General features: G+C 38.7%; 1 protein-coding gene across 4 annotated transcripts in view; it reads right to left on the reverse strand.

Annotated features, from left to right (window-relative positions):
- Positions 1-4,707: 4,707 nt before the first annotated feature.
- The window catches only part of LOC106872970 (peritrophin-44), a 50,965-nt gene continuing 39,580 nt past the window's right edge, over positions 4,708-16,092 (reverse strand). For 2 of the 4 annotated variants that reach the window (XM_089353495.1, XM_089353493.1), the window contains exons 2-4: positions 14,137-14,486; positions 8,411-8,617; positions 4,708-7,081 (exon numbers count right to left, since the gene is read on the reverse strand). In XM_089353495.1, the coding sequence (XP_089209621.1) occupies positions 6,876-7,081; positions 8,411-8,617; positions 14,137-14,428 (705 nt within the window). In that variant the 5' untranslated portion in view covers positions 14,429-14,486 and the 3' untranslated portion in view covers positions 4,708-6,875. Of the gene's footprint in view, positions 7,082-8,410; positions 8,618-14,136; positions 14,551-16,092 lie in introns of all 4 variants that reach the window. The other 2 variants (XM_089353494.1, XM_089353492.1) reach the window with 1 other exon arrangement.

Consider the following 16,092-nt stretch of genomic DNA (forward strand, 5'->3'; position numbering starts at 1 on the left):
GTATCCTTGTGCTCTTCGAAAGTCATTATAACTGAACGATGCATAAAGACTCCTCTAGATCACATGTTTCAGTTGACTTTGCCTGTACCTCCAGATTCATAGTTGTAGACCACCCCTGCATTCACCACACATCTGTTCTGTTGCACAAGTGTGACAACAAGCCAAGAGCCGACGTCTGCCAGTATCTCTGACCATGATCCTAGCGTTTCATGACTCTTGCACGTTGGCACCTGATGATGGCCATGTGAATGCACCTCTAACATGTTTTCTCGCCTTGATTTATGCTTTAAAATCTGGTGGGGTTTTTTTGCACAGATATGTCACCTCTCCATCTCACCAATCACGTTCATTGTGCAAAGAGGCAATGCAGTTTATTATATACATTGAACAATTTTTCTCCTTCTCCTTATTATAGCTTGAATGACTGGTACTTTTTTCCCATATATAGTTCGTAAATGATGGAATGTCGTTTTTTTCTAATTGTTGTTTTTACTATATTTTCACTCAAAATATAGATTCAAGCACAATGTTGTCCTGTGTCTTCCTCTGTACAAGTCCTGGCTGTGTATTTAGTATTATTCATTCGTTTGAAAATAACTTTAGGGCATATTCCTTTACATTACTGCTTTGGTCACTGTCGTGATCACCATTTCCCTGTACTCCTGGGACGAGCATTTAGCAATACGTGTAAATACCACAAATTGTTATGTTTCAAAATTGTATAAACGGTTTGCAACAATGTCATACAAGTGCCATTCTAGTCAAATAAAGACACAAAAAGCGGTTCACGATAAGTTTGACACCTCACGTTCAACAAACTGAATTTACTAACTTTGTGTAATGCTAAATAGCTAGAATTTTCTTAGATCAATTCTCTTACAAAACAAGCACAACTCCAAAACTGTAAGCAGTTAAAAATTTGTGAACTCAAACCTTTCTTCTACTCTGAGAAATACGGTAGACGTTCACATTGTTCAAAGCTGTTGTGTGACTTAAAGAACTAGGAACTAAAAGCCAATATTTCGTTATCCTGGTAGAATATATTCTCTATACTTAGGTCTGACGTAGCTCTTTGCACTGTAATTTGTTGTTGGCACTCCGTCGCTTACGACGTCGAGAGTTCCAGTTGATCCGATCAACGGAACAGCCTGCTCGTGAAATTAACGTGCAAGTGGCTGAGCACTCCACAGACATGTGTACCCTTAACATAGTTCTCGGGGATATTCAGCGTGACAGTGTGACAAGGCTGGCCCTTTGAATTACAGGTACAACCGAAACAGGAAGTAAGAGTGAGAGAAAGTTGTGGTGAAAGAGTACACCAGGGTTCGCCACCATCCCCTGCCGGAACCTCGTGGAGCTTTAGGTGTTTTCGCTCAATAAACACTCACAACGCCCGGTATGGGAATGGAAACCGCGATCCTATGACCGCGAGTCCGCTGCCCTAACCACTGGGCCATTGCGCATCCACACTTGCACTGTAATAATCCACAGAGAACGTGAACGACAGCAATTAGAACAACAAATATTATTATAATATCAAAAACAACACACTTGAAATCCCAGATAGGTTTTAAATTCATTGTTTTTCTTTTCTTTCCAAAACTACTGCTTACTTTTCCAAAATAAGTCTTCCTAAAACGCTGCGCCTGTTTTCCGGAAGTGAGCAAACAACTGTAGAAAAGTTGACATCCTTCCATTTTGAACGCGAATTAGACAGTTATACACCTTCGAAAAAATCTTCCCTAATGGCTATAACGTTGAGAGTAGAGACAAGCTGAAAATGAACAGAATTACACCAATATAGCTAAAAATTGGTTGAGGCGCAATGGCCCAGTGGTTAGGGCAGCGGACTCGCGGTCATAGGATCGCGATTTCGATTCCCAGACCGGGCGTTGTGAGTGTTTATTGATCGAAAACGACTAAAGCTCCACGAGGCTCCAGCAGGGGATGGTGGCGAACCCTGCTGTACTCTTTCACCACAACTTTCTCTCACTCTTACTTCTTGTTTCTGCTGTGCCTGTAATTCAAAGGGCCAGCCTTGTCACACTGTGTCACGCTGAATATCCCCGAGAACTACGTTAACGGTACACGTGTCTGTGGAGTGCTCAGCCACTTGCACGTTAATTTCACGAGCAGGCTGTTCCGTTGATCGGATCAACTGGAACCCTCGACGTCGTAAGCGACGGAGTGCCAACAACAACAACAACAATATGCTAAAGAATGCGTCTAATTTCCCATTTGACACTCAGCCATTTCTATAATGACATTAATGGATTAGTTATATGGATAGATAGAGAGATGTTCGGGAAATTGCATTACTAGGATCTGTAAACATTATTAATGCAATTAAACATAGTATTTGTCAACATTGAATACATAATTTATTAACGTTGAATATTTCTTTGTATATTTTCTAACGAACGCTTTTGTTAATGGCCAACACTTCGATACATGCTCACCAGGATATAAAAATTTTTCTTCAGCGAAAGGTATAGCCTTGATGTATATGCTTTCATGCCTTCTTCCGAAAGAATGAAAGGTAAAGTCGATATCCGTGGCATTTGAATTCAAATCGTAAGGCCAGAGGAAATGTCGCTAAGTATTTAGTCCGAAACACTAAGTTTCCACCCAAAATATTAATTAGTTCTTAGGCGGCGAGCTGGCAGAATCGTTATCACGTCGGGCGAAATGCTTAGCGGTATTTCGTCTGTCTTTACGTTCTGAGTTCAAATTCCGCCGAGTTCGACTTTGCCTTTTATGGGTTCGGAGTCGATAACTTAAGTACCAGTTGCGTACTGGAGTCGATCTAATCCACTGGCTCCCTCCCCCAAAATTTCAGGCCTTGTTCCTAGAGTAGAAAATAATAATTAGTTCTTTCTGATTTTGGCACAAGGTCAGCAGATACATGAGAGGTCATAGGAGGATTACATCGACCCCAGTACTTAACTAGTGCTTTAATTTATCGTCCCCGACAGAATGAAAGGAAAAGTTAATCTCGTCGAGATTTGAACCAGAACGTAAATAGCTGGAAGAAATACGGCAAGGCCTTTTTGTTAGACGCTTGAAGGATTTTGCCAGTTCACGAGCTTGTCAAGAACGAGGAAGTATGTCTTCTGTAATGTATGGATGACCCCAGATTGTACAACTAAAATGTAAAAATATTTTATTTCTCTTGTTAACCGGCAAGACGAGTTAGCATAGTATATTGGTTGAAGTTAAAAGATATGAAAATATACAGCATTGGTTATGAAGTGAACAACTGTCAAGATGTAATAATATCACAAGATATCAAATATCACACGATGATCTTTGATCATTGTGAGAAAATGACGGATGTAAGTACTGTAGGATGATGGAAAAGACATTGTTAAATTATGGAAAAAGAAATTAGAGAGAAAGTTTCCAAAAAGTACAATAGAATGATTATGACTGTACTTGAAAGAATATGAAATAAAAGTAACGTCATTAAAACAAAGAATACGTGAACCAGGCCAGTGTTGAAACACGTCGCTCCCTCTTTTTAAGAGGACATAGACACAACTGCATGAAGTGAACACCAGAACTAGAAAGTTATTCACAATGTATAATGCACACTGCTCTATAAATAATATCGACAGGCTCTACTTACAAAGAAGGGAAGACTGTATAATTTTGTGACACGTAAAAGACACCGGCAGCATTGCAAGTTGGGATTTAAAAAACTATATCGTACATAATAAGAAAAGGCTATCATGTGCAGCTAGAAGTATCGAAGGAGTACTAGAGCAGTGAAAGATTTTAAGAACGGAAGAAACAGATGAAATATCTGAAGAGATATATAAAGGTTCATATCCAGTTCATGTATAAAACCGAGGAAATGGAATTGAAGGTCGTTGGTTTTGTCTAGGTCATAGGCACATGAAAAGAGAAGCTGAATCGCTAATTGTAGCTGCTCTAAAATAAGCTATTAAAATGAATTTGATATCGACTAAGATTGATAAAACTCTGTCAGATGGCAAATGCAGAAAATGTTAAAAGAGTTACGAAAGAATTAATCCTATACGTCGAAAGGACATTAGGATGTTAACTGCTAGATCTGTAGATTTGAAATGATGGAACATTATTATGAATATAAGTCATATCACCGTGAATAATAATTGTAGGACTTGGATTTTTCTGAGGTTTCTCCTAGGAAAATTGATCAATGTATTGACGCAAGGAGCCCAAATATGGCCGTCGGTATAAAACAGAATAAGCATTGTAAGACCATTGACTTGACAATTCTTGTATCGTTACAAAGTGGATATCATGGGAGCTGATAAAAATCAGAACAATCACAGCCTAGCCAGAAAGATGAAAAGATTGTAAGTTAGTTGTGAGAAAAGAATTCCCGTGTGAAGTTGTACATTCGGCATAAAACCCAATCAGCTACATAAAGAACTAAAGAATATTGGAATTACGACATGCATCGTCGACTTGCAAAAAAGGGTCACCCTGTATTCTGAAATCATCCTTTAAAAAAATAGATTCTTGAAACTTGCTATTTCTAAATCTCAAAGTAGCATCTGTATCTTCTAAATGACTTTTGTATACGATGACGACGACGACGACGACGACGACGACAACAACAAATTTTGATGATGATGATGATGATGATGATGATGATGATGATGATGATAATAATAATAATAATAATAATAATAATAATAATAATAATAATAATAATAATAATAATAATAATGCTTCCTTTATTGGCCACATGGGACCCACCACGAAATACAGAACATTTACACCAGAAGAATTACAAAATGTGTTGGTTGGGGAAGTGAGAAATACAGCACGTAAGGTAAAAATGTGTGAAAGTAGATTAAAAATTAAGTTCACAATATACAAATATACAAATATAACAGAGCAGAAACCACCACCTATGAAATATAAAGTCATTTGCAAAATCTCTGATAAACTTACACTTCCAGCTGTTGCTTCCTCTCTCTTGGTTATAATTCCCAAATAGAATTCAAGGATTGGCTCTCTGGAAACCATTATTTTGTCACTTGCATCCATCTTTTCTTAGATTTGTTAGAGAGCAGCACTTTTTTCAGGACTTTGCTCCTTCTTGGAATGACCGTTGCAATGCATCGACCGATGTTTGGATATGACTTCAATGCCACAACAGCCGTTCGACAAAGCTCAACGTGTCAGCAATGTTTAGACGTTGATGACAAGAACTTGAAGAGCTGTTTTGCCGTTCATTCGTCATCTCTGACAGGCTGATGGCATTTTTGACCCAATAGAATTTATCACACAGCAGTAAAGCCCTGACTTGGAAGTCCTGTCAGACTCGAGATATCTGGAACTTAACGATAAACTGTGGATTGAAAGTCTTCCAGAATAGATTATGGTTCGGTATAGGCTTTCAATGTACAAAAGTGCCATCTGTCCAGCCTGTCTGAAAAGAGGGAGAGCAACAAAACTGTTTCTTTTTGTTTGTTCCCCGCCCCCCATTGGTTCTTATACTTACCACTAACCCCTTGATCATTCATGACAAACTGTGACTTCTGGAAATTTCTGAATGGCACACCTAAAATTTGCTATGAATATTTTTTTTTTTCAGTAATGTTGCACGCCTGAAGACGAGTCATTTTTCATGCGGCTCGCTTCTCGGATAAGGTTGCCCGTGCCTGCCCTTGACAATGCTATTGTGGACACCTCACGAACAATAGTAAAAAATATATAATCGTTTCTTATTTCCTTATTGCCCACAAGGAGCAAACAAGGACAGACAAAGAGATTAAGCTGATTACAGAGCGTAATTTATCGACCCCGAAAGGATGAAAGGCAAAGTCGACCTGGGTGGGATTTGAACTCAAAACGTAAAGTCAGACGAAACACCGCTAAGCATTTCGCCCGGCGTGCTGACGTTTTTGCCAGCTCGTTGCTTTGAGTAAAAATTATAATCATTTCTAGCATTCCCACAAGGCCACATATAGTGGGGAGATTATTGCCGAATAATCAACCCCAGAACTTGACTTGTAAAGTAGTGAGTCACTTGAGCGCGGATAGAATGTCTTGCTGTATTCTGCCTAATTCTAAGTTCTGAGTTGAAATACAGCCGAGATCTACTTTGCCTTTATTCATTTGGGACACAAAAATAATGCAGTAGTCAAGTACTGTGGTTAATTTTCCCTCCTGTCACTCTATCTCTCTTTCTCTCACAAAACTCGTTATGGTGCGCTATAAGGTGTCTGGCCGGGGGGATATTAGAGACTATTCAATGTGACTTAGTCTGAAACGGTAAGAAACCCTTGAATTGTATTCAGAAATTTTCAGAGACATTGAAAACTTCGACCACTCTCCAAGATTTGTTGCGCACATTTCAATATAATTTCATTGGATCTTTCTATTACGTATCGCAAAATGACGGTATCTGAACTCCGAACACAACTAGAAATTCTGTAAGGTAAGAAAATAAATACTACAAAGCATTCTTCTGTACACTGTTGACTACGCCAAACCACTGTATTACCTGTTCATGACGATGATGATATTGATAATAATAATAATAATAATAATAATAATAATAATAATAATAATAATAATAATAATAATAATAGTCCTTTCTACTAAAGGCACATGGCCTGAAATTTTTGGGGGAGGGAACTAGTCGACTGAATCGACCCCAGTGCTCAACATGTACTTATGTTGTCGACTCCGAAAGTAAGAAAGGCAGAGTTAACCTCGGCGAAAATTGAACTCAAATGTAAAGCTGCACAAATGATTCTAACAAGTCGCCCCTTTAGTAGTAGTAGTAGTAGTAGTAGTAGTAGTAGTTATAATAATATAAAGAAAAAAATTGAAGAAGTTGAGAGAATGTTTCGTTTGGCAAAAATCTCAATTTAAAGGGGTCGTTCTCCACAGATAACACTGGCACGCCAATCACATCGAAGTTTCTCCAAGGAGAAAGCACTCCCTGCTGGACATTTGATGCGGGCCACAACACGACCGTGGTTGCATTTATAAAATCGTCCGCAGTTATTGATATCGGGAACGTCACCAAATTCTGTGCCTGCACAAGGTTTGTCAATTGTTGGACTGGCTGTTGCTGAAAAACGAAAAAAGGTTAAAAGACACGGATCAGAAATCATTTTATATAAACCAAGAACAACGTATACGAGGTCTAATCAAAAGTATCGGAATTGTTGCTAAGGTAACAGAGAGCTAGAATACGCAGAGTGAAGCCACTCGGCACAGATTGACCTTGAACTCTGTTGCGCATGCACACTAAGTTATAGCATTCTTTATAGCAGTGCTTACTCTTTTATTTTTTTACTCTTTTCCATATTTCAGTCATTTTGACTGTGGTCATGCTGGAGCACCACCTTTATTCAGCAAATCGACTTCAGGGCTTATTCTTTGTAAGCCTAGTACTTATTCTATCGGATCTCTTTTGCCGAACCGCTAATTTACGGAACGTAAACGCACCAGCATCGGTTGTCAAGCGATGTTGGGGTGGACAAATACAGACACATAAACATATACACACACACACACAAACACACACACACACACACACATATATATATATACATATATACGACGGGCTTCTTTCAGTTTCCGTTTACCAGATACACTCTCAAGGCTTTAGTCGACCCGAGGCTATAGTAGAAGACACTTGCCCAAGTTGGCACGCAGTGGGACTGAACCTGGAACCCTGTGGTTCGTAAGCAAGCTACTTACCACACAGCCGCTCCTACGCCTATGCTTGGAAGCAAAGCGTGTAAAGTGTGATCGCCTCAAAAAGCAGATCGGGTTTCAACTTCGAAGGAGATTAAATGCAGGGGTCTTACGTATTGCAATTTTCTTTTTATAGCAGCAATCCAGATAATTTATGATCTGACCTCGTACATATCAATAAAAAGGGAACAACAGTATCTTAAAAGGTTTACATATTCAATCAATCTCTCTCTCCTTCTCTCTCTTTCTTTCTCTCGCTCTCTGTCTCTCTCTCCACTTTCTCTCTCTCTCTCTCTCGCTCAATCTCTCCTTTTTATTTTCTCTTTCCAAAGAATTTAGATCTAAATTTATATTGTGGATGTGTGTGTGTACATGTGTGTACTCACATAGAGACACACATACGCATACACACAAACACGCACGCGCGTACACACACACACACACACACACACACACACACAAACACTCATGCACGCACAGGCAAGCGTGCGGGTGTCGGTGTGTATTCCTTTTACACGATAACTCTTGTGTAAAGAAAAACTTTTAACATATACATCGATAAGACGAGTTTTAGACATAAATAAATGGCGATAGGCACCAAAGCCATAAAGATCATTGCTCCAGCATGATCGTAGTACAATGACTAATAACCAATAAACACATAAGGAACAAAAAAATGTCAAAGGCATTTACTTACAGACAACGACATGGCTAGGTATGACTCGGTTCTTACATTCTTCCGCTACTAAAAATCCCAAATCACAAGTATTGTTTCTGGTAGAAAACAAAGTACTTTCTGGACACTGCATAGTGGCCACCACGGACCGGTTGGTACAGGCTAAGAATTGAGCGCAATTTTCTGGATCTGGATTAATTCCATCTGGATTAATGCAACGCGGATCATCTAAAAAAAAAAAATTAAAGACGAGAAGAATTATCCACATGAATTTAATTCATTAGGTTCGGTACACCGGCGCAAGCTTGGCTGTGCGGTAAGAAAATTGCTTCGCAATCACATAGACCTGGGTTCAGTCCCACTTCGTGACATCCGGCGCAAGTGTCTCCTACTAGAGTCTTGGACTGAGCAAAGCCTTGTAAATGGATGTAGTCAACGGAAACTAAAAGAAGCTCGTCGTGTATCCGTCTGTGTGTGAGAGAGAGAGAGACAGTGTCTCTGTGTGTGTGTGTGTGTGAGAGAGAGAGAGAGAGAGAGAGAGACAGTGTCTGTGAGAGAGAGACAGTGTCTGTGAGAGAGAGACAGTGTCTGTGAGAGAGAGAGAGAGAGAGAGAGAGACAGTGTCTGTGAGAGAGAGAGAGAGTGTGTGTGAGAGAGAGAGAGAGAGAGAGTGTGAGAGAGAGAGCATGTGTGTGTGAGAAAGAAAGAGTATGTTTGTGCGCGTATGTGAGAGAGAGTATTTGTGTGTCTTTATGTTTGTGTCTACACCCACCACCGCTTGGAAACCGGTGTTGTTGCGTTTACGTCTCCGTAACTTAAGAGACTATCTATCTATCTATCTATCCATCTAGATAGATAGATAGATAGATAGATAGATAGATAGATAGATAAAAGACGAAGTTCACCTCGGTATTTGAACTCAGAATTTTTAAAAAGTTTAACAAATACCACCAGAAAATGTATATGACGTTTCCATCAAACTAACGACCACATTACAGCAACAATAATAATTCTTTCTAATTTTGGCTCAAGGTCTGACATTTTTGAGGGGAGGGGGCTAGTCGATTACATCAACTGCAGTGCTCAACTGGTACTTAATTTATCGACCCTGAAAAGATGAAGGGCAAAGTCGGCCTCGGTGGAATTTGAACTCAGAACACGAAGACAGACGAAATACCGCTAAGCTATTCGCCCGGCGTGCTAACAACGTTTCTTATTTCTTTTTTGCCCACAAGGGGCTAAACAAAGAGGGGACAAACAAGGAAAAACAAGACAAAGGGATTAAGTCAATTACATCGACTCCAGTGCGTAACTGGTACTTAATTTATTGACCCCGAAAGGATGAAAGGCAAAGTCGACCTCGGCGGAATTTGAACTCAGAACGTAACGGCAGAAGAAATACCGCTAAGCATTTCGCCCGGCGTGCTGAAGTTTCTGCCAGCTCACCGCCTTAACAAGAACAAGAACAACAACAACATCATCATCAAAAACAGCAACAACAACAACAACAACAACAACAACAATAATAATAATAATAATAATAATAATAATAATAATAATAATAATAATAACAATAATAATAATAATAATAATAATAATAATAATAATAATAATAATAATAATAATAATAATAATAATAATAATGTGGTGCATAAAAGGGATGCAATATGGATAGGAACTATCAAGACAGAATTACAAGGAGGAAAGAAACAAAGGAATATTGTCATAAGCGTGGGTGATGTGAAAGAATAAGTGGGTAAAGCGCCTAACTGGAAAGCCCTTGGACCAGATGGGATTCATGGCTTCTGGCTGAAGTGATGCCACGCGGTGGATCAAAGAGTAACAGCCGAATTGAATGAGTGTTCAGAATGGTACAGTCGACGCGTGGATGGTGACTGGGAGGACGACACTTGTAATGAAAGATAGAAGAAAGGGGAATATTGTGGGAAACTACCGTTCCATAGCATGCCTAAACATAATCTGGAAGATACTCACTGGAATATGTGCGGCAAAGACATACACTTTCCTGGCACAGGAAGAAATACTACCAAAGGGAACAAAATGAATGTAGGAAGAGTTCTCAGGGTACCAAGTATCATCTTGTCATCGATAAAGCAGTTTTGAGGCATTGTAAAAAGTGTCATACAAACATGTCTCTGGCTTGGAGTGACTTTAAAAAGGCAAAATGGTATGGTGCCTCGTTCTTGGATCGTTGAATGCATGCAGATGTTTGATATTGCTGACAACATCACACATTTTCTGATGCATAACATGAAAGCGTGGAAAACCAAATTGTACTCCAGTAATGTATTCCTTGGAGAAGTTAATATCAAAAGGCCTATCTTCCAAAGTGACTCGTTTCCTCCGTTACATTTTGTAATTGCACTAATACCCATAACAATAACACTTAAGAAAGTTAAGATGGGTTAGCGATGTGGGAAGAAAGGCCCATCACTGAACCATCTTTCGTTTAAGGATGACCTGAAATTGAAATTGTTTGGGAAATCTGAAAAACAGATAGATTCCTAAACCAAAACAGTCCACAAGTGTGGTAGGGACATCAATATGGAATTTTTAGGATTACCAAATGCTCAGTACTTAACATGAAAAGCGGGAAGAAAGCAGCCTGCAGAGGATTGTGGTTACCATCAGGAGAGGACACTAAGTGAACCTGACGGTAGTGAGTATAGTTATTTAGGGATTTGGGAGCTGGATGACATTCTATACAGAGAAATGAAAGTCAAGATCAGCAAGGCGTATCAAAAAAGAGTGAAGATGGTGTTGAAATCCAACCTGAATGCCAAAAGTTTGATTACCACAATGAATACCTGGGCCGTTGCATTGGTCAGATATAGTGCGTCCATCCTCGATTGGACTAAGGACAAAATATCAACACTGGATAGAAGGACAGGAAAGTTGATGACGCTGCAATGGGGTGCTACACCATAAAGCAAGCGTAAACAGACTGTATATGAAAACAAATAATGGTGGCAGAGGACTAATTAGTATAGACGATTGTATAAGGAGTGAAAGGAGAACGCTTGCTCAGTATTAGATAAATAGTGATGAAGATCTGCCGCAATATGCCGCGAAAGATTTGGGTGTAAATGCAGATGAAATGATGGGCAAAGAAGAGTATAACCAAAGCGCTGAGAAGAAGAGAATAGAAGACCTTCTTGAAATGGGAATGCATGGACAGTTTGAAAGGAATACGCAGGACGTCAAATATAATACAGCATCGTGGGCATGACTTGAGCGAGGTAATTCGAAGCATTTCACCGAAAGCCTGATCATTGCTGCACAAGACCAGGCTCTTGCTACCAATTCAGTGAAGTATAACATCTATAAAACTTCTGATACCCAAAAATGCAGACTGTGGAAAGAGTGTGGAAAATGTGATCCACTTGGTAAGTGAGTGTGAGACTGCACAAAAAGAATACAAGCCCCGCCACTATAAAGTGTGTGTATATCTTCATCGGCTCTTATGCCGAAAGTACCAATATGAAGTATCAGAGAACTGATATAAGCATGTGCCAAGTAAAGTTATGAGGGAGGATGGAAAAGTAAAGATACTCTGGGACTATGATTTTCAGACGAATCGTGTAATCGAACACCGTCGGCCGGATATTGTCATATTGAACAAGAGAGACAAATACTGTCAGTTCATTGATGTAGCCATACCAAATGACATGAATATTGTGAGTAAAGAGGTTGAAAAAAATCACCAAGTACTCCGAATTGAAAGTGGAAATGGCAAGACTGTATGGAATGAGAGAGGGTAATGTAAAAGTGATACCAGTGGTGATCGGAACGTCGGGCTCAACCCCATTGAAACTTTAAGACTTCTTAAGGCTACTGGAAATCCCATGCAAGATTGAGGTCTTGCAGAAAGCAGCTTTATTGGGCACATCGCACATCTTAAGGAAATTATCTGTCTGACGGCCTTCTTCTTGTGACTAGACAGATGACTATAGACCCCGGTACATGTTTACCTACACTGTGTTACGAAGGAATGATCGAAGTGATCAATACTTTAGCCATGTCAGTCGGGACTTACAGTTTCAATATCATTAACTAGTCAATTACTGAAATATATAATCTTGACAGAAAAATACGAAAACTGTTGACAATGCATAGAATGCCCCACCCTAAGGCAGATATAGAACGACTTTCTCTGTCAAGAAAAGAGGGAGGTCGTAGACTTTTGCAACTGGCATTAACAATGAAGATTGGCACAATTGGCCAAGACACCTACCTCTGAGGACTGGATGTTAAAACTTTTCTCAAAAAATGTTAACAAGAAAGCATCATACTCAGTAACAAAACAGGCAAAGGAATATCTAAGTGAATTCTAAATACAACAAATTCCGGAATTAGATATACTAGAAATATGTGCAGAAAAGGCGAAGCGGATAAAAAGCTGAGCTAAAGCTGCTGCCTTAGATATTCTTACTGATACCAGGAAATCCCAAAATAGCAGAAATTCAAAAGATAGACTCATAGGAACTGCCCATATCCTATGTAAAATACTGTCTATGTAATCTCAATTTGAAAACAATCTCATAATTTTCTTATGTTTTCTTAAACATTCTCTAGAACAACACGATGTACAAAACCAAATATATGGCACCCTAAGCATAACACCAGCATGAACTTCTAACTTGTCTTTTGAGGTCTCTGGGTGAGACATGGAGTCAACTTGTACAAATACAAAGCAAAAGTCAAACATAATAATAATAATAATAATAATAATAATAATAATAATAATAATAATAATAATAATAATAATAATAACAGCAACAACAACAACAACATCACCAACAACAACAACAACAACAACAATAAAATCCCTTCATGCAGTACCAGGTAGTGGCTCTCATGGCTTCTGAGCTTAACTGATTGGAAGCGTTATCATGTACATTGTTTTGTCTTTGTATAAAAGATGGGCTACAACAAATATTCTGCTCAGTAATACAGATTTGCTTGTCAGTTGTTTGACCTTAACCAGTTGAGCATTTTTCTAAGTGGCTGACAATGTGTGCGTCTCTGATCATGAGCAGAAGTAGTTGGGGAGTATCATAGTCATGTGTTGAGAGGAATTCTTTGAAGTTTGAGGAATTAAACTCTGGAAACATGGGTTTTCGTTCAACACTCTTAAACAACCCTTTTTCATCGACCTTTTGAGCGGCATGGGCTACTCGACCTGAAGAAAATTCTAAATAGACTCCGCCTGCAAGGTCATGCACTGTATATCGTGATATGAGATCACCATGTCGCGCACATATATTGTTGTGATGTATTTGCCTGGTGTACCCTTATCAGACGGGTGATCATGATGGGTATACTGGGTTTCGTATATTTTACCCCAGTGTCACTTTGATGACATGCACTGCTCTCTCACTCAATAATAATGATAATAATAATAAGGTATGATAAAAAATATTCAGACAAATACATAACATTAGGTATAATAAAAGAAATATTCAAACAAATACATAACAAAAACACCAGGACTTACAAATATATATAACATACAGAAAATTGCACTACCGGGCACTGCACACATCCTACGCAAAACACTTTCAATACAGTAAGCATAAGAGCATCACAGCAAACCACAGCACATACCCAAGGCACACAGAACTGCGCTCGGTAGTGAAGTGAAAGCACGTTATAAAAATAAAACAACTGAATAATAATAATAATAATAATAACACCAACAACAACAACAATAAAATTCCACTCACTTATAGACGGTGTTGTGGGAGTTTGGTTACAGTCATCCCATTGTGACATTGGTTCCACACAAGCGTGACCCACGTTCGACCAAATTCGACTGTTATTACACTTTATCGACCAGATCTGTTTTCCTTGTACACAGTAGTGCACTCTAGTGCAGTCATTTGGGTCACGTGTCCATTCAGATGTCCAAGGATCTCTACAACCAGGGTCAGCTCCGAAATTATCGTCTTGGCTCTTGGCATATCGTGCGAGCAACGGCACAAGAAATATGAAGAGTATAGTTTTAGAGGACCACATGATCTAATTCTCTTGTCGTTTCAACAGTAAAGCCGGCTTCTTAGCATGTTTCCTCTTTCTTTATATATATAGAGAGAGAGAAAGAGAAACAATGTTATATTCAGCTTCCGTGTTTTCCTCTCCTAAAAGTAAATGATGTATTTGTATTTCAGCAGACGGATATATTTGTCCATTTATGAAATTTTATAGTATGTGTATTTGAGCGTGTGGATGGGCTTCTGTTTACGTGTGCGTTTGTGTGTATCTGTGACTATGCCAACTAATGTATGATATTCATCAATAAACGTGTTGTTTTCATTTGTATACGAGTGTATACGTGTAATTTGTGTTTGAGTATGTGTCTGAACGTGTGTTTCATTTTATTTTTAATGTTTATATATATTTGTGTGAATAGATTATGCTTCGTGTGAACTTGCATACATACACACACACACACACACACACACACACACTCATACAGCAAAAATTGTATATATACATACATATGTATGTGTCAATATAAATACATATTTCTGAGTGATTTTAAGATATATGCATATATGTGTGTTCGTGTGTGTGTTTGTGTGCGTGTGTGTTTGTGTGCGTGTATGTATATATATATATATATATATATATATATATATATATATATATGCATGTATGTATGTATGTATGTATGTATGTATGTATGTATGTATGCATCCATGTGTGTATGTGTGTAAGTATGTATGTATGTATGTATAGATGGATGGATGTGTATATACAGTGTAGTATTGATATATACTACACGCATGTCTGTAGCTGTTCTTTTCTGTTATGTATTTATATGTATCTGTGGAAGCATTTACGCACACACACACTCTGTACACACACACACACGCACACACACGCACACACACACACACGCACGCACACATACACACACACACACATACCACGTCATATTACACATACATTTTGTCACTAAAGGAATTTCCCAAAGTTATTCTAGTTTGTTGTGTCAAACAAGCAAAACCCATGCTACAATATGAGCCAAAAGCTCTGACTGTTCCCTTGTAACATCAATGCTGCTTGGCACCACTGAAAGGTGTTCTACTATCAGAAGATGTCAAAACCTATGTGCTTTTCGATTGACAGCTGATGATGGAAATATAGAATAAATTCTTTTATTTCTGTAAATAGTTTCGGTTATTAGACTGCGTCCATATTTGGGGCAACTTCTTGAAGGAATTTTTTCAACACACTGAGTTATTTTTTTGTTTCTTTTTACTTTCTAATTTTGGTCTTTTGCCGAATTAATAAGGGTAAGTTACAGTGATGTAAACAAGCCAACACCGGTCGTAAAGAAGTAGGGAAAACAAAGGCGAACACACACACACACACACACACACACACACACACACACACACACACACACACACACACGCACACACACACACAAACACACACATGTATATATATATACATATATGTACGACGAGCTTCCACACAGTTTCCAGCAACATGAATCTTTGTTTCGCAGTTATAAGACATTGATCTTGCACAAGGCCTTGAGTTTTTGAGAGGATGGCCACTCGATTACATCACCCTCAGAACTGATTTTATCGACCTCGAAAGGATGAAAATCAAAGTCGACCTTGCGATATTTGAACTTGAACACAAATATTAACAAAATGCTGCTATGT

This window comes from Octopus bimaculoides, chromosome 6 (assembly GCF_046866305.1).
Source record: "Octopus bimaculoides isolate indiv1 chromosome 6, ASM4686630v1, whole genome shotgun sequence".
Lineage (NCBI taxonomy): Eukaryota > Metazoa > Mollusca > Cephalopoda > Octopoda > Octopodidae > Octopus > Octopus bimaculoides.